This window comes from Centruroides vittatus, unplaced genomic scaffold (assembly GCF_030686945.1).
Source record: "Centruroides vittatus isolate TY-2023 unplaced genomic scaffold, ASM3068694v2 contig_885, whole genome shotgun sequence".
NCBI classification, from domain to species: Eukaryota; Metazoa; Arthropoda; class Arachnida; order Scorpiones; family Buthidae; genus Centruroides; species Centruroides vittatus.
Window position 1 is genome coordinate 1,427,446 of NW_027122577.1, and position 24,661 is coordinate 1,452,106.

Sequence of the window (24,661 nt, forward strand, 5' to 3'; positions counted from 1 at the left end):
AAAGATATTACTTTTACTATATTTGTAATTATAGTATAGAGAAAACTCGTAGAATATAATTATTGTCTTTATATCGATATATCACGTATACACCGTAATAGTACTGTCGCCGTGAAAAGCTTCGTTAGCCGGACCTCCACCGCAATCCGAGCGCAAACGCAAATAGGTCACGTGATTAAAAGCTTTTACGGCTAGTGGAGTCGCGGCCTTATTTTAAAATCGCGTATTTCAAGAATCCATTAAACTTAAGGGTTAATGTTACCCTAGGTATACAAAATGGTGGCTGGTCTCCGATTCCAGCATACAGAAGTGAGGAAACAGTGGGGACGCATGTTTTCTAAATCTAACCTATTCTAATAAATTATCAATTATTAGCAACTAAATTATTAGAATAGGTTAGATTTAGAAAACGTGCGTCCCCTCTGTTTCCTCACTTCTGTATGCTGGAGTCAGAGACCAGCCGTCATTTTGTATACCTAGGGTAACATTAACCAACTTCAGTAATACTTTATATCGAATAGTGTTTTTTTTTTTTTTTTTTTTTTTACAAGATTTAAAATGAATGCCAATTGTAATATTCACTATTTTATATTAGAAATTTGATTTCCCAAAAGTACATTCAAATGTGTTGTTTCTATATCTAGTTCTATAAGAAAAACTATAGTTTTTTCCAGTTGTACTGTAACTTTCATATCAGATTTATCCATTTATAAAACTATTTTGATTTTTTAAAAATGTTTTTATTGAATAAACCACTAGTTTATAATAAATAGAGTTTTGCAAGATGCATTTTATAAAAGAATTAAAGAATAAAAATTCTTCTAATCTTTTCTGTTGACAAACTTATTGCATTACTAAAATAAAATATTTAAAATGCTATAAAATTTAAATAATTAATTTTTCCCCACAACTATATTTCTGTTTAAAATACCATTCACCTCCTAATAAACACACTTTTCTTAAAATTAGCATGATGAAAAATCAATTAATTTATTACTAGATTCAAGTAACAAGTGTCTTAGATTCTTCCACTATGATTAATTTCATGATGGAAGAAATTGAAAAGATTGCTATAAAATAATAACTGCCTAATCTATTTTTTATGCAATAACAAGTGGAACAATGAATGAATTTCAAAATGACGTCTACTATAAACTAAAAAATTCCACTATAAGTTATTACTAACATGCATTGAAATCCTCAAACTGAAGGAAATACAATATATAGCCTGCACACATTTAGTATGAATCATCATTATTAGGGTGTCTACCAATGAGCAAAAATTAAATCTGGGTACATTTTCAGTATATTTTAAGTACTTGTCAGAAAATTTTGAGTATCATTGGAACCGATTCACAAATCCTTTACAGTATAAAGTTTATGCTTAAACTTTGTGAGTTAGCAACATGAAATAAATGATGGATTGCAATATTTTAATACAAATTGGTATTTTACTATTACTCCCTGACATTATATCTATTTATAAGTGAATTTATAATAGTTAAAATAAATATTTTAAATAAGAACTAAGAAATATGTTGCTCAAAGTAATCTATACTGGTTAAAGTTGTGAATCTAAGCCATTATTAACTTGTTATTTTTAAAATAAACATTACAAATAAGCCAGATTTCTCTAAGTATTGTACATGTTTAATGCAACAAAATTCTCCAAAGTGCAACACACACTAGTAATATAAGGCTTGTCATAATGTCAGGAAACAAGCAGGAACAACTTTACACGATTTTGCTAAACAGTAAGCATTTTTCAATAATTTTCCAGCCAAGTTCGTATTAGAAACATATTGTACTCTTTTCTCAACTGCAGGATTTCCTTCAGTCCTTTGTATGTATTTCCAACACGTAAGCCAATGAAAATGAAATGAACTGGCAAATGCAAATTGTTATTACTATTTTTAACTTTCCCAGCTCTGTTATACATAACAGAAGGAAAGTATGACCAAGATTTTTACATTTTTGGACTCAAGACCTTGAAATGTGAAATACAGAAAAAAATTCCTGAAATTTTTTGCTTGTATGGATATTAGTGGGGAGCATGATTTTGTTCACCCACTTTGAAGCTTAATAACTCCTCTGCTTTTTGTTGAAAATTTCTGAAATTTTGTACAGAGGTTTGTGTATTAGGGAATAGATGCTATTAAATTTTGATGGTTAAAACTCGAGGGGGGTCAAGTATCATATCTTGAATAGGATCAGACTGTAAATGTTAACAACAAATAAAATCATTAAAGTTTTTATAAAAAATATCTCTACCTTCAAAATAAATTATTATAAAATTGCAAGAATATTAAAAATATACATTTAAAACAACCTTTTTTATAACAGATGATGCCACATGCAGCTTTAAGTGTTGTTGCAGAGAAAGTTAAGCAAGTCATTGTAGTTTAAATCAACAACAAAAAAAATCCCAGCAATGTATTTAATCTTTTTTTTTAAAGTATTGGCCAGTTTTTAGTCCTAAAAACTAGTCTATGTCAGTCATACTTCCACTTTTTGAATGATATCTTGTTTGTGAAAGTTAAGAGTTGTTTTAAATTTGCATAAAATAATGTATTTGGACAATATGGTAGCTTATAATGGGTGTGCCAGAAACCCCTGACAGTTTTTAAATTTTTAATTTGCAGGACATGAAAACAACATTTTGTAAATGGCCACCAAGATATAACAATGTTACACTTTCTTTCTTCATAAAAAAATAATGCACATGTGCAAAATAAATATTTATTCTTTTCCTTCAAGTGGATTTATTTGTTATTTTATTTTAAAAACTGTCAGGTGTTTCTGGATCCTGTATAAAATTCTCCAATCTATTGAAAGTTTATAATATCAAAATATTATTTTTTTTTTAGAGTGGATCCTCCAACAGAGAAACGTGTCAAAAAATGGGCAATATCATTGGAAGAAATGCTCTCAGATCCGAGAGGAATGTATGAATTTGAACAATACTTACGTAAAGAGTACAGCTATGAAAATATAAAATTTTGGCAGTCTGTGCAAGACTTAAGACATGGTTGTCAAACAGAAGTTAATGAAAAAGTGAAAGAAATATACGAGTAAAGATTTATTTAATTTATTTATTATTTAACAACATATTTTAGATTATAAAAAAATTATTATACTTTTCAGTGAATTTCTCTCTCCAAATGCACCATGTGAAGTCAATTTGGATAGTAAAACAATAGAAATTACTCAAGAAAGAATGAAGCAACCAAATCGTTATACTTTTGATCCTGCTCAAATGCACGTGTTTTCACTGATGAAAAATGATACCTATCCTAGATTCATTCGATCTGATCATTATCATAATCTTATCGTGAATGCAGTACAACCAAGTGCTAAGAAAAAGTAAGTAATTCAAAATAATGTAAAATGAAGGTAGTTCTAAAATTTCTAATATTTTAATGTAAATAAATTAGATTTTGCAACTTTGGCACATCAGTGAGAAAAAAATCTGCACCAACACCTAGCACAAGCACTAAGCACAGAGGTAGTAGTGGTCAGTTATCAGGAAGCATCATAGATTTAACCCCAGGTCTAATGGATAAAATGAAATGGCCCTTTTGTGGAAGGCACTCTCATAGCACAAGTGATTTGCACGAATTAGGAACTCCACACGATAGAACTGCATCTAGCACGTTAGTAAAAATATTTTGTAATTTTATTTTTCTGTACCATATTCTATTAACTGAAAGGTGAGAATAAAAAGTGATGTGACAATAAATTAAGATTATTTATTTATCCAATTTTTACAGGCATCACTTTACAGCATTTGATAACCACCCCTATAAAAACCTCAAAGTATTAAAATGAACTATATTAATTCTCTATTTTTTTTTTTTACAGTATGTCATCTCCATCTGGTTCTCATGAACACATGAATGAGGCAGCTCACAGCATGCTTCAAGTTCCTCGTTGGACACACAGAGGAAGCGACAGTACAGTACTGGAAGATCCAAACCTTGGATTATTCTTAGCAGTACCTAGTCAGATTAAGAGTTTAGTAGCACCTTGGGAAACAAAAACATGATCTCAATTTCCATTTAACAAATGCAGAGAAGTTATGGATGAAGTATGAGATGTGATATGGACTATTTACTTATTTATTGTGCCAAGAATTCTGTAATGTATATTTTTGTTAAATTAATTTGTAAAAGTGTTTACTATAATTTTATGTTATTTTTCCTAATATATGCATAAGGCAAAGCACAAAAATATTTATTTATTTTTTGGCAAAAATCAAAAGATGTATCAGCTACTGAAAAGCAAACGAATAGATTGTTTACTAAGACTAATTATATGAGAGTACTATTTTAAAACTGTGATTAGGCAAGTCTTCCTTCAAAATATACTTAATATTTAAGATTGCAAATATGACAATAGTCAACAGAAATAAATATAAAATTTAAATTGACATATTTTTATTAGAAACAAGATAAAATTTCTCTAATTGATATCAGCTCCATTATTAAATGTCATCGAGTTTCAAATTTTATAAATGTTAGTGATTAGTATAATAGAAATTTTGAAAGTAAGAAATGTACTTAATAGCGTTAACATTTATTTTGTACATATGAACATTATTTGCAGTCAAACAAGTTGCACTTGGATAATTTAAATTATATAAACATTAGGTATGATTGAAATGAAGTGAATTATATTATTATATACACAGATTACTGGTTTTATTCAAATAGCACAGCTATTATTTCAAACTACATATTTTCTCTGCAGTTACTTCTTTATTGCACATATCCAATTACTGTCCATTTTTAATAAAGTATTTAAATATCTATTTGAGGGCAGTTATTATTTCAGACTAATACAAAATGTGGTTACTATTGAATAAAACCAGTATGCTGTGAACTTACATTGTTAATGATTGATTTTGATGGACTTATATATAAGAATAAAATTAGAATTATAAACACAAGATTGAATTCAATTATTTTGACTGCACATAATATATTATGGTACATTCACACAATGTAGTTTGTTAATGTGTTAAAATTCTAAAAAATTAAGAATTGTATCAAGACATTGATTCATATTCCTCTTTGTATACAACAGCAATTGTGTAGTGTGTTGACCAATACGACAATCTTCTAATGATTGGAATAAATACATATTTTAGATATTAACACTTCCAATATTCAATATATTAAAGAATAAAACTTAAAAAAAAACTATTTTCTTTTCAAAAAACTTTTAAAAAACACAAATTAAATTCTTAATATCCATGATAGTATTAAATACGATTTCCACTCATTCCTTTGAGGAATATAATTTATAAAATGAAACATTTTAACAGTAACTGAAATTAGGAAACTATTTCATATGAAAATACTGAAATATTCATCTGTCTATTCATATAAGACAAAAAAACTTTAAAAAAAGAATGTATAATTTTTATTATAAATTGCAAATTCTGAAACAATGAGTGCTTTTAAAAATGATTGCTAAGATTTTATAATAATAGCCGTATCAGAAAATGTTTTAGCTATTTATAAATTCATATAGATTTTCAGATCAGTTTTTCTTATTTTGTAATATATATGAGAATATAAATTACTGCATACTAATTTATTTCAAAAATAACAAGATTCATCAAATGTCAGAAATTACAACTGCGTATTTTCTTCATACATATGTTTTCCTCAAATTAAAATGACATTTATTTAAATTAAGCAAATTTATGGTGCAAAGTTTTTTTTCTATTGCAAAAACCATACTTAGAAGTAAAATATAAATATAATTTTTCCACGTAGCTAAGTGATTTTTGTTCATTCAACCAAACAAAACTGTCTCTTAATATTTATTCTATTCCTCCAAAGAAAAATGCTTTTTAAAGCAATAAATAAAAATATTTGAATTTAAAATATACACAGACTCCTGAAAATAAATTTTAAAAATTTTAGAAAATTATTTTACTTAGTTCAGTTCTAAAAACATTTTATTACAAATTACAAATAGTAATATTTGGATATATTGTTTACATATCGTATTATATAACAATGTAATAATTAAATCATTTACTTTGTTAATTTTTAATACAATAAAAACAAAATTATATTATTCTTAAAATATAATTTTGCTTAGTTATTTATTCTGCCTCAAAGAATGAATACCTTGTTAGGAATGACTTTTTTTTTTAACTTAAAATGAACACATAGCAAGTTTAAAAAGTTATAAGCTTTATAAATATGTGTGTCATGAAGTGTGTTTAATAAATAGAAAATAAAATTTGACTTAAATAAAACATATCCATAAAACCAAATGATGATTAATTACAATTCCTGAAAATCTAAAACTGAATTATTTCAATTCTTAATATCTATACATTAGCTACAACTGAAATTTCCAAAAGACGTATTTTTTTTTAAGCCCAATATAAATTAGATAAAACTTTTCCATTTTCATTGCAATATCCGTCCAGAGCAGTTTTCAGATTTAAACAATGATCAGTTGCTAAAAATAAAATTCTATTTAAATTACATTAAAAAATTAGAATTTTACTTTTTAAAAATTTGGCAATTTTTAATTTCTATTTTATATATATATATATAAAAAAAGCACTAACATTTAATTTTTTAACAAATTTTGTCTTCAAGAAAAAGGTCATTTTGCAAACAAGTATTTATTCCAATCAATTTATCTATTGTTTCAATCAAACCGATTAAAATTTATGTATTATACATTGTACATTATTTATGCAGCTTGAATGAAAGTAATTTTAATTCTAAAAATTATTTTGTGAAATCTTTTAAATCAAATCCCATTATTATAATAAAACAACAATTATGTTGCCAGTTTGAAATGTTTTTCATAACATTTCTATTATATCTGTAAAGTGTATGTAGATAATAATGCATGACAAATATTATGTATTATTTTTCATTATAATGTAAAAATTTATGCCATGTATATTAGTGTAAAAAAAAGGAAAAAAATCTGTGTGCATTTTATCCATATTGTTATTTCGTTCAATGAAGAGAAATAGCTTCATGTTGATTTAACAAATTTGTGATTTAAAATAGTTATGGTAATTTATTTTGAAATAATTGTTTTATTCAATAAAAATTCACTATGTTTTCATGAATGTAAAGCAAATTTTACTTGTAATCTAACTGTGTTATATAAATATCAAATCTACAGAGAAAGTTTTTGCCTCTATTCATTTAACAAATTTAATAGCTCTTAAGTTAACTCCAAAGTAATTTCATAATAATTTTCATTGTCAAATGATGTAAAAATTTCATAGTATTAAACAGAATTAAAAACAAAAATAATCTACAAGACAAGTTTTATTCAGAATTTAAATTATTGCACGCCAACAATTACTTGGACTTGATAAAACAAGAGCCAATTTTGTAATCAATAATTTCATTAAATATGTAGAAATTAATGTTATTTGAAGACAAGAATGTTTAAAATCTGTAAAATTCATTTATGACGAAAATAACAAAAACAAACCTATTACAAAAATAAAGTGAACATGCACAAAGTTAAAAATTGTATTCTACTCTTTTTATACAACATAAAATAGAACCATGGCAACTGTTGACTTTGTTTTGGAAGTTCAAAATTACCAATAATTCAAATTGGTGTTGTTTACTTCCAGCTGAACGACACATGCAGGCTGCTATGCTTTCCCACTGTAAATCCTCGACTAGAAAGGCACTCGGCAACCCATAAGTTCAGGCAAAGGGAGAAGAGGATTGAGAAGAATAGATCTTGTAATTAACTGTACGGCAAAATGTTCACACAGACACACCTGTGTACAATGTTGCACCAAAGTCACCGTTTTCTCAATGCCACTTGTAGTGTTGTACACAATGATTCTAATGAATTTCAAACAAAAATTTAAATCATAACCTTTTCAGAGTCCTCCTTTTATCTTTCATGATTTTCAGATTTTTTTTGTCTATAGAAGATTTATTTTTGTCTCCTGCGTGTTTTTTTGCCATTGGGCCATCACCAACCTTCAGGGGATAATTTCCTGCATTTGATGAAGAGGGATCCATTTCTAGCCCTTCTTTATGAAATTTTGGAGGTTGAGCATGAATTTCAGTCATCATTTTTGCTCGTTTGCAGTAATCATCATAGTGGTCAAGCAATAACTTTCCAGCTTCTTCATTTAGTGCGGATTCAGGATTTGGAACTATCAAAAGGCATTTGATGGTCTGAAAAAATTATATTTTTAATATCGATTATTTTGTAGAATGGAATTATAAATGTAAATTCCTATATTTTTTAATTACAAATAGAAAAATTTCATTAAAAATAATAACAGGATTCATTATTTTACAATAAAAGTAAAAGCAACACAATCTAAATTTTTATAATTAATAAACTGGTTAGTTTGTGTATAAAAATAAACAATAATTCTTTGATCTATTGCTTAATTGGTTCTTTAAAATCAGTTTAATTTGTATTATTAATATAGTATTTACCAGAACCTATATCAAGAACTATTTAAGAAAAAACAAAAGTCAAAGTTATATTTATTTCTTATAGTAGAATTTAGAAAGTAATAAAAATTACAAATATGTATTTTAATTCAAAAGTTTAAAATATTAAAATTTCTGAATTATCGGGAAACACTTCATGGCTATTATGACTGAAAATGTATCAAGACTATATGATTATCATCAACTACAACAATATATATAAAATTAAATCTCAATTCTTTATTATAAATATTTAACATTTCCAATACAAATTTTAAATATTTGATAAATATAAGAAACATCCATGTTAGAAGCTACATATAAGTTAAACTGCAAATACATTATTGTTTGAACTGTGAATCAAAATCTTGTCAATATTGTTAAATTAAGTGCAAGAAATACAGTAAACTCCCACTAAATTGGACTAATAGGAGATGAAGGTTGTCCAAGTTAACAATATTTTCTGTAATAAGGAAAATGAGATGAATATATAGTATAGTAATTTATTATTAACTTCTACACAAGTTTTAATGGTTATACTACTGAATTTATTATTTATTGAACAGGAAATAACTATTTATTAAAATTATTAGGAAATGAAGTTTACTTTCCTATCTATAAATAAATTATCACTTTTGTGATCACACATTTTTCCAAACTTGGCTGTTCAGACATATTATATATAAACATCAATAACCACAGCCCGTTATACAATACAAGGTGCATCTGAAAAGTTCAGTGAATGGTCCCATAGTTGAATAACTGTGCTGGTTAGGATGTTGCACTCACGCAGACATAGTGAGAGACTTGCCAACTAGTGCCCCTAGCATCGAAATCACGACAGTTAAACAGAAGTGCGCACAGCAAACAATGCAATGCAGTCAGTGTAAGAAGAAGTGACTTCTTCTTACACTGACTGCACTGCAAAATGCAACGCGTGAACATTACAGCACTTCCTCACTACACACCAGGTGACAGTTCTTCAACACTCTCCATATTCTCCAGATCTGGCACCTGCAGATTTCTTCTTGTTCCCTGCCTGAAAGGCCTATGCTTTTCCAACATTGCGCAGATCCAACAACGTGTGACAATGGTGCTTCGTGCAATACCGAAAGAAGTGTTTGCTCACAGCTGCTGGAAGCTGTGAGCAAACACACCAATGTCAAATGTGTGTTGTTGCTAATGGCGATTACGTTGAATGTCAGTAAAAGTATTTTGTTTGTATCTCTTGTTTCCTTTATTTTATGAGACCATTCACTGAACTTTTCAGACACACCTCGTATAATATACACACCAAACAATATGCAAAATTCTTGGGCTACGTAAAGGCTATAATTAAATATTAGAAATTAATTAATTTGACTAGAGATATGCGGTTATGCTGCCAACTTGTTAAATTTAATGACCAATTCCAAATTAAATTTTAGAAATGTCTAAAATAAAAATTATTTATTTATAATTATTAAATTTAATATGAGATGGAAGCATAACTGCCTACCTCTAGGAAAATTAATTAATTTCTAATATTTAATTATAGCCTTCACATAGCCCAAGAATTTTGCATATCATTTGGCATATTTATCAGACATATTAGCTGTAATATATATATATTTTTTTTTTGCAAATCAAATTCGCATTCAGGTTGGTTCATTCCGCACTAAGAAAAGATAAAGGTGATTCACACTCCTTAACAATGTATATTGTATAATTTTCTTTGAATAAATGTTATACATAAAATATTTGAGTATTTTTTTCAGCATGGAATGCATTTTACATTAATTTATACGGAAAAAATTGTTTCACATTATGAATAAGATTCTGGAACGAATTATGATTGTCAAGTGAGGTTCCACTGTACATGAACTTCTGGTTTGCACTGGAAGTCACATTATTTCAATTCAAAAGTTTTCCCCCGAGAGGAGTTATATATATGACGACTCTATTGTAACAGGAAAAGTATAATGTACAGGGTACTACTAATTTAGGGTTAAGAGCATATATTTTAAATTAAATAAATCAAAAATTGCACCCTGACATCTTATTTAACTATATGCAAAATAACCAAGCCATCTGATGGTCAAATGAGGAAGCATTGGCTGCATTCAGCAGACTCAACAGTTCTGGAAATGTTGAGTATTTCTCTGCTGAACGCCCTTTACAGTAGCGCTCTTTCGGAACATGTTTAGTGTTTTGATGTCACATTTGGTAGTGTCTTTCATTTACGCTACCTGAAACTGACCATGAGGGTTTTTGTTCCAACGCAACATCACTCATTGTTCAACAGATCCGGTTGCTATGTAACAGTTACTGATTTGCTCAGTTACAACTATTGAGTCTGCTGAATGCAGCCAGTGTCGATGGTAAAACTTTATTAGGAATTAAAAATTGATGTCCATAAATTTATAGTGTCACAATATAAGTCGTTATTTTTGTAATATATTCATGTTTTACTTTGTTTTATAATAAAAACAATTTCCTAAATGTTATGTACTCATATTTTGTTAACACAAAAATAATTTTTGAATTACATGCTGCAAATGAAATATGAACATGACTTTTACAGACATTTTCATTAATGAAAGGGTTGAAAACTGATCTTTATTGCTTTGTATTTGTTAAAAAAATTCACTCTGCACAGAGCTATGTTCATACATTGTCATGCTTGCACGATGATAGCCTGTTTGTTCAATTTCTTTCTATTACATAAGTATGATTAATCAAGGAAAAACAAATTGTAGTTTTTGTTAAAAATTATTTTATGCATGTATTATGGGTTTATTTATGAAACGATTACTATTTCAGATGAATATAGCTTTGGTTATTGAAATGTTAAAAATATACAGTTCACACCAGACTAAAGTAAAACTGTCCAAGTTTAATATGTTACATTAGGGGCACACATTGAGTGATTGTAATGTTTAACACAGCATACATCCAAATGATAATCCAATTATCTCCACATGTAAGGAGTTGAGTCCAAATATCTTTATTTTCAGGGTTTTATTTAGTTATCTTTATGTTGGAATGTTTTATTTTGGTTAAAAGAGCAAAACACTACACCTTCCTGAATAAAAGTTTTAAAAATAAATATATGAAAAAAACCATTAACATGACTAACACCTGTATAGCTAACATTGCCAGTCTATCAATGGCATCTTGGGTTAAGTGGAGTTAAAGAATTCTCCTAATCCTTTTGTTACTGATTTTAAAATAAAAATCAGTATTTCCAATCTTTTTTGGTAAGATTGGAAAGACTTATAAAAGAAAAGATTGCAAAGATAAGAGAAAATGGTATTAGCATGTATGTATGTAAATGATTTATAGTGGCATGTTTAACTGTAACATCACACCAAGACAAATAAAAATCTCAGCTAGGTTGAAGACAGTGAGGTGAAGCTCTTGAAAGCAATTGGAGCAAGTTCCAAGTCAAATTTGATCAATGAAAGGATTTTCTGACTATTTTTGGTGTGACAGTTAGGCAATTTAGATCATAAGTCTTTTTTTGTTTATAAATAACCTAGTTTGATTTATTTTGTCAGTTCTTGTGGAGAATTAAAAAATTTAAGTTAGACTGAAGTTCCCAACTGTCAGGAAAGTTTTGTGAACAATTGTTTTGGTTTTGTTTTTTAATTTGGACTAATTATGGTTCTGATTTTATATAACTTGTGTGGTTTATTATCACTAACATATTTTTATGTTTTCTTTTATTAACATCTTGTACTTATAATTAAAATTAAAAATTTGGACAATGGTATTTACATTTACATTAAAATACAAAACATCATGAAACTACAAAATTGTTTTCCTTTTCCATTGTTACAAACACCAGGATATAGTCCAAAACTATTTTCACTCCTGGAGACAAATCAAATATATTGTGAATTATGATATTTACATAATAGCCAGAGGACATCTATCCATTTTGATTTTTTGTGGAAGTGCAGCCTCAAATAAAAGATCGTCTCTATAAGTGAAAATAGTTTTGGACTGTCACTAGTATTTGTAATGATGGAAAAGGAAAAACAAGACAATTTTGTAGTTTCATTATATTTTACACTTTAATGTAAATCTTGTAAATAGTTCACACATTCAATAAAAGTATCAATAACTTTTTTCATTGAAGAATAGTCAATTATTTTGAACTTTGTTACTCTAATAACTGTTGCAAACTAATCCATTCATGTTATTTTTGCCCGTTTCTGAAGTCCAACCAGACAACTAACTGACCCTAAGTCTTTCATTCTAAGACACTAAGCCTGGCTCATAAAAATGAACTTTTTATGAGCCAGAATTAATCCTAGCAAACACAATCCATCCCTTGTTATTCTTTCCATAGCAGCCATGATTCAATTCTTTAGTGTTGGAGATCTTGGGACAAAAGTAACATTTAGACACTTTTTTAATGCCTTTTACGTATCCCCATAAAAGGAAATCACACAGTGAAAAGCTTCCGAGACTGAGATCATAGAACAAGATCAACTGTTCCAGCACATCATAGCTATCAATATGGACTTCTTAAGAAGTCATTAATAGACAGGATGTGCTGGAGATTCTTTCATAAGGAAGCCAGACTTCATTATGAAAATACATCAGTTTCCAATCTTGTTGGGAAACAAATTCCTAAAACAGTTGTGTGACATAATCCTTTATCTTGGAACTGTCAATATTACTGGTAATTGTTGTTATCAGATACCAGATCAATGTTAAATTAACTTTAAAACTCAGGGTGCACTATAGTTATAAATTGTGACTTGGCAAACCCTAGTATGCAAAACAGATTCTGCTGCAGCAGCAGCATTTCATTCCTTGTGTTGTCCAGCAGCTAAATAAAAATATTTTTTTGTTTGGTCAGATTACTGTCCAAACTTAACAGTTTATATTTATCATTTGATGCAAACCAAACATTTTTAAGTTTACTGTTACCAAAACTAAACACTTTCAAAATATTGATATTTTTATGACTAGCAATGTATATTTTAAATAAATTATCATCATTTATTCATGTGATAATTCATTATATTAAATTTTAAATTTATTACAGAAATATAAAGAACATGTTTTTAGAAAATATCTAAATAATCAAATTTAATACAACAAAGAAAATATTATCCTTACCAATAATATATGTTTCAGTCCCAGGTCAGGTTTCCAATCTTTCTTCAATGTATTCACACAGATCTCTCCATTTCTAGCTACATTTGGATGAAAAATTTTAGTAACAAAGTAACCTTTTGGTGGACCAGATGGAAAATCTTTTCCCAAAACAAGTTTCACTCTAAACATTCCTCCAGCATAAGGTGTGCCAGCTAGTAAAGAAATAATAACTTATTATAAAATATAAATCAGTTATTCAAATGTTAACTCTTAAGCCTTTCATGACCCAAAAGGCAACTATGAAATGATTTAACTCAATCTTGTTTAAAAAAGTTAGAATTTCTTTTTTTAGTCAAAACCTTTTGTTTATAAATGTAATTTTCAATCTTTGAAACCTTTACATACTTATATATTTATAAAATTTTCCATAAAATAATTGTTATAAGATTAGAAGAAAAAAAATTTAATAAAGGCTTCAAATGTAATATAATTTTAATTAGAAGAGATCAAGAATTGTAGATTGGATGAATGAATTCTAAACTAAGTTTTAAATGAAGTTCCATTAATTTCACATAACTGACAATATATAAAGTACTTCATGAGAACATTCTTGCAACCTTCCTCTTTTTGTTAAAAGAATCCCTTCATAACTGTAAGAAGTTTTGTATCATGCCAAATAATATTAACATACTAAGTTAATAGCATTTTCAGCATCCTATCTTGCACACCATGACAAAAAAAAGCAAGTCTCAAAAATTATATTTAATATCTCATCATTTAAAATTAAAATTTGACTGCATGTTTCCTACTATTGGCTTAGATTTTGAGTTTTTGGCAGACCACATAATCTGTTAAAATGATACAGTATGTAGTTTATTCCCATCTTTTAGTCAAGTTTACTTTGAATGTTCTTTGTCACAATAAGTTCTGTTTTCATCTCAAGCATACCTTCCTCTAAGGCATAGTTGGTTTACAATATTAATTATTTAAAAACTTCCAATATTTTTTAATTATCAAAAGCAATTACTACTTTCCCTCTCATTTACTAAAATATCAAACTATCTAAATAAAATTAAAAAGCATCAGATTAAAATATGCATTTTACTAAAACTTATTAAAAAAACATTACATCAAATTTCAAATGAAAAAAATAATATACAAAAATTTATTCTCTGGAAAAAAACCATCATCATCAATAAGAAAGAAATTTATTCAAACAGATATTTTAAAAGTCAAGTTATAGAATAAAATTAATTTTTATAATTTTACTTTATATATAGGAGAAAAATAATTAGACAGTCTTACCTGGACCTTCCAACAATGCTTGTATATCAGTTATGTCATCTTCATTAAGAAGAATTTTAATTCCTTCAGGTGGATTTGAGGCTAATTCGGTAAGCTCCTTTGAAACTTGGCGAATGACTTGAGGTGAAAGGTTTTCAACATTGGAATTCTATAATTTATATTAAATATTAAAATATAATTAACAAGATAAAACTATAGCAAAATAAAACCAAATATTGAATTTTTAGATAAATTGCATCAATTATTGTGCAATTTGCAATTTATAAAATATTTAATTAAAAGGACATATTTTGTTAGTTACATGCTCCAAATATATCGTGTAGTAGAAGAAATGGATACTTATTAAGACATTTAATTCAAGATACCAGATCATTTAACCATATACCATACATTACTAAATAAAATGCCATGACATTTATGCCCACAGTTGTGTAGTTAAGTAAGTAAAAGATGGTATTTATTTTTCTCAGGTTTCTACTGAAAAATTTTTTTTATATGGATTCTATGGTAGATTTTGCTTTGTAACCAAAACATACAATAATATAGTTAGTAGAATACAATATTTATTTATAATTATAGTCTAGCTAACCAGAATTCCTATTTTTTAAAAACAAAAAATTTTGATACAATACTAATGGTATAACACATTAAATTTCAATGTAGTTATCACAGTCATATTCATCTGTGTTGATTATAGTTTGATTTTCTTCCAATAGATTATCATCTTCCACTTTACCATCAAGTCTGATATCAACATCTTGGCTTTCTGATTCTGGCAACTGCCATTCTTTTTCCATGCATGTACCAAGCAAACAAAGATCATTTTCACTGTGATCAAGGGCATTTAACAGCCCACAATATAAAAACAAGTCTTTCATTTGCAGCAGGAATTTCCATTCAGGCATTGAATCCATTTCAAAATTTCTTCTAGAGAAGTATGCATTCAACCACATGCCATATACTAATCTCTGGTCATCCATTCATTGTACTTCTTATTCTATCATGCCTTGAAACTTATTTCAGCAGATACCTGTGGGCTGAATGAATTCTGTACGCACATTTCCTGTGTGAGGCCAAGACTTCACATCCCCCGTCAGGAAACTGGCTGTTGAGTTAGAGCCATTAAATTGGTGACTTATTTCGTAAACAGGACCAATGTGGCCAAGGAATGGGGTGCGAAACAATTTAATTGTTGCATTCCCAACCTAATCGACAGATCCCCGATTGTACATCATGCAAATGACTGAGGGATCATCCGCCGGGATAACTCTGGACGGTCACCTTACAGAGAGTTCAAAGCAGGACCTGCTGACAATCCTGTGGAGGGGGCTGCGACCTGGACAGCCGCATCTTCTCTGGGACAGAAAAATACACATTAGCGTAAAATTTCTGGGACTGCCATCTGGGGAAGGGCTTGACCCGACTCCGGAGGGGAATGGCCCAGATTGGGGGATTTCGGGGATGTTTGGCGACAGACCAGGGACCAATAGAATTACTGGGACCATCTTTTGGACCAACCAAAACCTTGGAATTTCGGGTAAAAATGATATAAAAGCCCGAGATCCCAAGGACACAGAGAGGTTGAAGTGAGAGATCAGAACACAGTTAGGCTGATGTAGCAACTAAAACCAGAACTACAGAGAAGACCTGAAAACTTGGATAAGAGCGGAAGAGTGGGGGACTCAACTTCCCTGAACATACTTCTCTACCCAGACTGAACCTATCTCCTGGTGTGGATCCCTGTTCTCCCTGCCTCCAGCAACTACTGAGATCGAGGACAAACTTTCTTTGGTCCTGCAAGAAGCTTCTTCTCCAAAAAAAACTTTCAACGATCGACTTCATCAGATTGGCAAATCACCATCACTGTAAGCATGTCTTTATCTAAATAAACGTGATAAAATTTGTAAATGCGGTCTCTGTGTGGATCTCTTTGCATCCAGCAAACCACTGCCCCCATACGTTAAAAAGGCTTTCTTGTGTCACCCTGACAGATTGCGGGCAAAGCGAGGGTCGTAACCTTTTCACCTAAGGTCGATCCCTAAGTGAGTAGGGTTGGAAAAGCAAAACCCACATTGGTGACCTCACACTGGTGTCGATAAGTTGGGAGTTAAGTCTCCAGTCTCCAATGGGCAGGGATACTCCTATATACTATGCATCCTCACACCTGGAATAACTGCAGGATCTAGACAAATTGCTATCACAAATTCTGGAAACATTTTTTCTAGGTCAGGCATTGGTTGATTTTGCCTCAAAACAACATATGGCTTCATCTTCCATCAGTTTTAGCAGTTACAATCAGTGTGTGGCACATCTTTTCATGTACTGTTGTCAGAAGAATGTCATCTTAGCTAAGACTGATTCGTTGTAGAACCAATTCCTACAAACAATACTAGAGTTTCATAGATATTACCAATATTGAATTTCTTCTGTCATCAAAGATGTACAGTACATGTCTAATGAAGACAATGACTTTTGAAATGTAATCTTGCAGCCATAACTGTTCAATGTTGTTGTAATAAATTATGATATTGTTTGAATTGATGGCTAAATCCTCAACTTGTCTTGAATTCTCCAGTCAATTCAGGATTTGCCACAGTGATTACAATATATTTTTGCCTCTCTGGTTGAACACTCATCATTTTTAGTTGTCATCTGAAGCTTCTTTCATAGCCCTAAACAAAACTCTGTAAATGGGATTCCAGTTCTTCAAGGAAGATCTTACAGTCCCTTCCAATCAAAATCTTGTTTTGGGCTTTGTTTTATTTCTGTTTCATTGGCTTGCTTCTCCACTCCAATTTCTTTTTCTTTCTTTTTTGCCAATACACAAGCTTTCAGCAGCTGTCGAATTTGATCCTAATGCCTTCTCTATTGCAACTAACTTATCTTTAAGGATTAATTTATTCTTTCCTTATCTTTATGAGACCCATTATTTTAAAGTTTCTTCATCTATTACACTGAGTGGATTGAAAAGTTTGTACAATCTGATGTAACGGCCCACAAATAAAAACACTTACTAATTTGTTCACAATACATTTTAAAAATTGTCATTTTTATTTGGTGGTCAATCTGAACTCAACCTTATTGGCTGTTAGCTTTTTATGCAGAACTTGTTACACAAAATCTTTTAAATTTGTTTCTAATTCATGTAATGAATGAAGAATGTTAGAATAAAGCAATGATCGGTTCTTAGGATTCAATTCAATGAAAATATGAATTCTCATTCAATCGAATCTGAAGAAAACACCACCACCCAAAAACCAGCAAATAAACACTAAAATTTACTTACAAATGAATGAAAATGTTATTCTAACAATCACCACCAGGCATTATGTTTTAACTACTACGGTCCGCGGAAGAAACGTAAAATTTATTCTGGCCCATGTTATAAAAAAGGTTGCCCACCCTTGGTCTAGAATCATACAATGGGTCCATTAAGTTGAGATAAGTAAAGTTTTTGACCCTACTAATTCAATTCAATAGTTCAGCTCAATTCAATGATTTACTATCAATTTCAATGAATTATACAGTAATAAAAATTTTAGAAGTAAAATTTGAGTCATCATTTCATTAATGCCATTTTTTCTCTTCCTCATCTTATAGTTTCATCTAAATGTTCTTTTACATATGACTGTCTTTTCTGAATAATATTTGACATTTTCATTTCATGTCACATTACAATAAATAATACAGAAAACATATTATTTAAAATTCAAATTCTGTTATTTAAAAATATGTTCTGATTGGATTGTAATAACAATTTCAAAATTGCCTTTCCAATATCAAAAATATAGGAAAGTTATTCAAATTTGAACAGTAATGTTGATAGAAAATGTTACACTATCATCATAGATAATATTACAGGTTTTATAGCAACTGAATACAGAAAAACAGATTCAGTTTTCTTTCTTTTTTTTTTTTTAATGAACTTATCAACTAACAAGTAAGACTGAATTAAAATGCTATCAGTCAAATCATATGAATGCAAAACTAAACATTTTTGATCAAGCATCAAAAGATATTTTCTCAAATTCTAAATTAAATTGGAGGCTTATTTAGAATTTCAAAAAATTCATAAATCATCTTGTTCAAGTAAGAAAAAAATATATATATTTTAAATGTAATTGTTGTAAATTAATTTTTTTAATTCTATATTCACAGCTGTTTGTATGCAATGCTCATCATACTATGGAAATAGCACGTAAACACTCCAATTCTAAAATATCTAAATTGTATGTTTATATGTATCCTTTGATAACAATAGCAAGATTGCAGCCGAAGTTTTCAATGCAAAAACATCAACGTTGGACATTGAGCACTACCTTCCTGTAAGCCTAGAAGTTTGACGATGGCATTTGGATTGTCATTGGAATCATGCTCAACATTCCAAATGCCACTGTCAAACATCTAGGCTTGCAGGAAGGCAGCACTCGACGTCTGATGTTCACGCATTAAGAACTTTGGCTGCAACCTCGCTTATGTATGATTATGATAAGCAATTATTTAACATGATCAACATTAATTTAGGTTTTGAGACATTCTAATTTTGATCATGTTAAATAATTGCTTATCATAATCACACACATTGTTTTCAGAGTCTACATACAAACATACAATTTAAATATTTTAGAATCTAAATATTTTAAAATATTTAGACTCTGAATTCAGAAAGTCAGATATATATACAAAACATATATAACAAAATAATTAATCATATAAAAAATGTTTTTAGATACTGCAGTTTAATATTTTTGAGTTAATCAGTGTTAATTAACAATATTTTAGCAAGTTTATGAAATCTTCAGAACAAACTTCATTTCTATCAAATAAGTTAAAACTTGGTTAAAAAGTTTTTCTTATTGTAATCGGAATTTATTTACCTAAAGATAATGACAACTAATTATTTAACTAATTTTTCATTCTACCAACCCCAGCATGTGGTATATAATATGCAATCATTGTCTTAAAGCAATTAATATTTAAAGAATTGGCTATTGTCTTAAATTTGCAATATAATAGCCTATATTATTAGCATTTGTTACTTCAATTATATAACATAAATCTTCAAGTTATGTATCTTTATAAAACCAATTTTTCACTAATTATAGTCTTATTTACTTACTCCATTTAATGTTATCAGTATAGACTAGTCCCAAAGCAATTACAATAAATCACTATTAATTTCAATATAAATGAGTAACTAGCAGATTACATTTGCTATTTAACTATTTTTATTTACACATGATATGGATTCCATACTGATTTTCTAAAAGAGCTTGCTCTTTCTTTAGAGTTAAGTCTTGTCCTAGCAATGTAATTAATAATATAGAGACTTCAAGAACAGAATTTTTAACCATTATACTTTTATAAGAAAAAAACCCAATGGCTACATGAATATAGTCAAACCTCTATTTTTGAACATAATTCATTCATAAAAGTTATTCTAAAACTGAAACAAATTTTTCCATAAGAAACAATATATAATGGATTAATTCATCCAAAATAAAGTTTTTTTTTGCCTTTTTACCTGTATTTCATGCTAAAAATGCAATGTAATATTATACACAATAAATTTTTGTTATTTAATTTGACTTAAGCACCTTTAAACACAAATTCTTGGATGCCAGTTATATTATGTGAATGTCAATTAATGCAATTGTTATTAATTAATTTGATTAAATTCAACTGCAGCACATACCAAAATATAGTAGTAGTATCTTTCCCACATGCACATTGAAATCTAATTTAAATAGTAAGATCATTGATGATTTGTGTAACGATGCAAAGCAAGTCTCAGCATCAGTAACTTCTGAAACAGTAGCCCTGTAAGCAACTGGTCAGGTTGTTGACTTTCCTTAACATAAGAAATATAGGGAGTTGACCTCCTATGTGTCTCTAATACAGTGGTTCTTAACCGGTGGTCCCTGAAAGCACCCGAAGTGGTCCGTGAAGTCATCCTAAAATTATTAAATAAATGACGACGAGTTCTGTCAGTTCAAATTTCAAATACATTTTGCTTATTTAGTGGATTTTTTTGCACAACTAAATAAATTGAACCTTCAACTGCAAGGTTCAGGAAATATGAAATTGGAAGGCACTAGCAATATATTTGCATTTGAAGATATAATCAGTGCGTTTATCGCTAAAATCAACCTATTGATCAGCAAAGTTGAAAGAGAGAATTTTTCTGTGTTTGATACATTGACCCCTATTATTGACAGACAGTGTGCTGAGATGCCCACCAGTGGCCGAGCGGTTCTGTTGCTAAACGCTGGGAGTTTGGTCGCGAGTTCCCACCGCGTTCGGACAGGGTGGCCATGTGGAGTTTTCCAGGTTTTCTCCACGTTTGTAACACCTGAATAGGGGCCAGTTTCCTTTAAAAGACCTCCTGTAAGGCTTTATTCTCACGCGTAACATCACGTTCCAGAGACAGCAACGGGAAACCTCTCTGGGTTTAACTTTCCCTAGTAAGTACCTTGGTGCGTTATTAACCTTACTAACCTGCGCCAGGTGTCGCCGTAGTCTGGTAACGGATATAGAAGGCACAGAGAAGAAGTGTGCTGAGATTAAAGGACAAATATAAAAGAACATTACATTCCATTTGCAAAACTTGAAAAATGAATTCAATCGCTATTTTCCTGACTGCAAGGACAAAGGTATTCGGAAACTGATCTGCAATCCTTTCATAGTCAATATTTCTGAGGTGCCGAATGAAACACAAGAAGAGTTAATTGAAATGCAACACGATAGTAACTGCAAGGATACTTTCAAGACAGGAATTAATCTTGAAGATTTTTGGAGCCAAAAAGCTATCGCTTCCTCTAAAATTCGAGAAATCGCTTTACGGTACCTAACTTTATTTTCAACCACATATTTATGCAAGCAAGGATTCTCAGTGCTTTTGATAATTAAAAATAAACATCGAAATCAGTTGGATGCCAGTGCCGACATGCGTTTGGCTTTGAGTAGCACTGAACAAAGAATCCAGCAGTTGGTAAACACTATGCAGTTACAAAAATTGCACTAAAATAATATAATTAATGTAACATTTTCGCAATTAATTTAATACTCTTGGTTCCGGATAATTTTGTACGTGTTTAATTTATAGAACAACTTTATAAGCACTTATATTACTGCCAAACAGTTCGTGGTCCACGGCAAGAGATAAATTTTGATAAATGGTCCCTTATCACTAAAAGGTTAAGAACCACTGCTCTAATATGTCTGGCTCTTGGTGTGTAGCATGTTCAGCAACTGAGTTATTGTATGGCAAGTGAGGCAAATATGAGTTAGAAATTCTGTTCGTGAACCAATTTGTTTGAAACAATGCTACAAAAAAAACCAAATAACCAGTAAAAAAAATTGGGAAGTGCTAACGTTTTCACCCATGTTGAATAGTCATCTTCAGACTATCTAATTCTGCAGCTGTTAAAACAACGGAGTATTGCCATACATGTGAAAAGGGGGTAACGTAAGGAGAGAGGAAGGGGAGAGGAAAGTAAATTTACAGTTCAAAGATAGACTTCCACATTGTGGGGAAGAAGTCTACATTGCAAAAGTTAATAGTGGTATTTTCGTGAGCAGCCTTATAAATTCCAACTTGCTCAAGATGTTTGAGAAAAGGGTTGCTGGGAAGAGCTACATGGCAGTACTATGAGGCATTCACGGTTGAAATCCACACCAATAGCTAGGCAAAGATAGCTAGTGCAGTCTTAGCAGATCCTTTCAGGATAGAATTAAGATGTTCTTTGAGGATACTGTTTAAAGGGCACATTGTAGCACCTATGTATTCTAAGTTGCAGTTGGATCTGTAATTGTGCAGTTGAATCTGATCAGTAATGGGGATAGTGTAGATGCCTAGTTAGAGTGCATGTCGGGACAGTCTTTAGTGTTGCAGAAGAGAGTGAAAACTAAGGGACTTCTATGCTTCAAACTGTAAATTTACTTTCCTCTCCCCTTCTTATATCACCCCCTTTACACATATACTGCAATCCCCGTTGTTTCAATAGCTGTGGGATTACTTAGTCTGAGGATGCCCATTTATTATTAGCAAAAACATTAGCACTTTCAAAGTTTTTTTGCTGGTTATTTGGTTTTTTGTAGCCTTGTATCAAGTTTAAAATATGACAACTCAAAAACTGGATAATATGTTTGGAAAGTGAACTGTTCAAAATCCAAGGTTTGATTATAATATATGTGTACTATATCAAGAAACACAAGAGAAATCTAGTTCCTGATTTCCTAACATATTTTTTATAATAAATCAAACAGTATATTTTAGGAAAATGGTAAAACTCATACTTTATTTTGTTAAAAATCTAAAAGAGATCCAATCAGTACTGCTAATAACCAGTCAACTCATTCAAAAACAAACAACAAAGATAAACTTACACAGACTTTTATTCTCAGAATCAGGGCTGTGGAATTGGAGTCAGATTCAGAGTCATGGAGTTTTGGTGTTTTAGTCAGAGTTGGAGTCTTCAAAAATCCCCTAGACTCTGACTCCTTTTTACTTTTTCAACTTGTTATGTATATAAAAAATGAAAAGTATTTGAATCGTGTCACATTTGACTCCAAGTTTTTTGCAAATCTATACATTTGGAGATCTCTTGAACCCAAAAAATGTCAAACAAAGGGAAAAATTTGCAAATATATGTTGGCGTCTAATTTGTTTAATTTCTTTATTCTGTTCTGAACTATTAAACAATATCTCAGAATGAGTAAAAGTTAAGAAACAAAATTTGGCACAGTAGCTTGTGTACAAAGAGCATTAATGCTATTAAATTTTGGTTCTTTATTAAAGGTCGACAGAGTAGAGACATAAAAGGGATCTTGTGTCATATCTCCAGTGTGGTCGGACTTAATGAATATTTTACTCGTTATTAGCATTTACAATCTTATAATATAATCGAGATGAGTTAATAATAATAATAAGCTCAGAGTTCAAACGGTTAGGAGTTGAAAGTTGAAATTTGGTACACAGGATACGTCATTAGAATGTACACTAAGAAGAGATTTTTGAAATTCCTCTTGCAGGGGAGAGGGAGACTGGTAAGGATTACCCTGAAGAACTGTTTCTACTGTACTATTTTAGATGCAGTTTTTTGCATTTTTGCAAAAAATTGAACATATTTTTAGACCAATCTAAAAATTCTCCAATTAGTCTCGGAAGAGGGGGACCTAATTCTTGCACCCAGTGAAAACGGGTAAAATCGGCTATAATCTAAATATATTAATCTTCATTATCGTTATTTTTTGCATGAGCAACATCTGGCTCATCTGCTGATTTTTTTTAAATTTTTTTTTATATAACTCGTCTCTACCCTCAAAATTAAGCTTGAGTTCTAATATGAGAACAGACAGAAAAGGAAATCTTACAAAAATTTGATGATGATATTTATTATGCACTGGAAAAAATAAATCACATTGACCACTCTTCGAGTTTTGATGTTAAAATGACTATCCAAACATTATCCAAAATACAACATTGATTGTTACAGCATTGTCACCAAGTTTCAGTAGAGCATTTATTTTCTGCTCTTAAAATGAAGAACTTTAGTGAATGCTAACTTAATAAAAGTAATTTTTTTTTTTGTAAGGAGTAATTCAGTTTATAACAGAGATGAAAAATAATAAATTAATCAACATGGCAAAATAAGCAACCTCTTTTTTCCAGTCTAAATGTTGTATTTCTCATTCTTGACTTAGTTCCCTTCGTTTTTTTCCCGATTTTTTGCTACCGCGCATAGTCGCGTGGAAGCTTGTTAGAAGCCAGTACTTTTTAGAATTTTTTTTCTGAG

The 24,661-nt window shown here is 29.9% G+C and overlaps 2 protein-coding genes across 3 annotated transcripts in view; one reads left to right on the forward strand and one right to left on the reverse strand.

Annotated features, from left to right (window-relative positions):
• LOC136983762 (regulator of G-protein signaling 7-like) overlaps positions 1 to 5,332 on the forward strand; it is a 70,221-nt gene extending 64,889 nt beyond the window's left edge. Inside the window, exons 13-16 of the mRNA XM_067280607.1 lie at positions 2,868 to 3,071; positions 3,145 to 3,363; positions 3,435 to 3,653; positions 3,862 to 5,332. Coding sequence (XP_067136708.1) covers positions 2,868 to 3,071; positions 3,145 to 3,363; positions 3,435 to 3,653; positions 3,862 to 4,045 — 826 coding nt within the window. The 3' untranslated portion in view covers positions 4,046 to 5,332. The remainder of the gene's footprint in view (positions 1 to 2,867; positions 3,072 to 3,144; positions 3,364 to 3,434; positions 3,654 to 3,861) is intronic.
• A 1,969-nt stretch (positions 5,333 to 7,301) lies between these two features.
• Positions 7,302 to 24,661, reverse strand: part of LOC136983768 (ubiquitin-conjugating enzyme E2 S) — a 32,431-nt gene continuing 15,071 nt past the window's right edge. The window contains exons 2-4 of one of the 2 annotated variants that reach the window (XM_067280618.1): positions 14,865 to 15,012; positions 13,581 to 13,657; positions 7,302 to 8,198 (exon numbers count right to left, since the gene is read on the reverse strand). In XM_067280618.1, the coding sequence (XP_067136719.1) occupies positions 7,884 to 8,198; positions 13,581 to 13,657; positions 14,865 to 15,012 (540 nt within the window). In that variant the 3' untranslated portion in view covers positions 7,302 to 7,883. Of the gene's footprint in view, positions 8,199 to 13,580; positions 13,772 to 14,864; positions 15,013 to 24,661 lie in introns of both variants that reach the window. The other variant, XM_067280617.1, reaches the window with a different exon arrangement.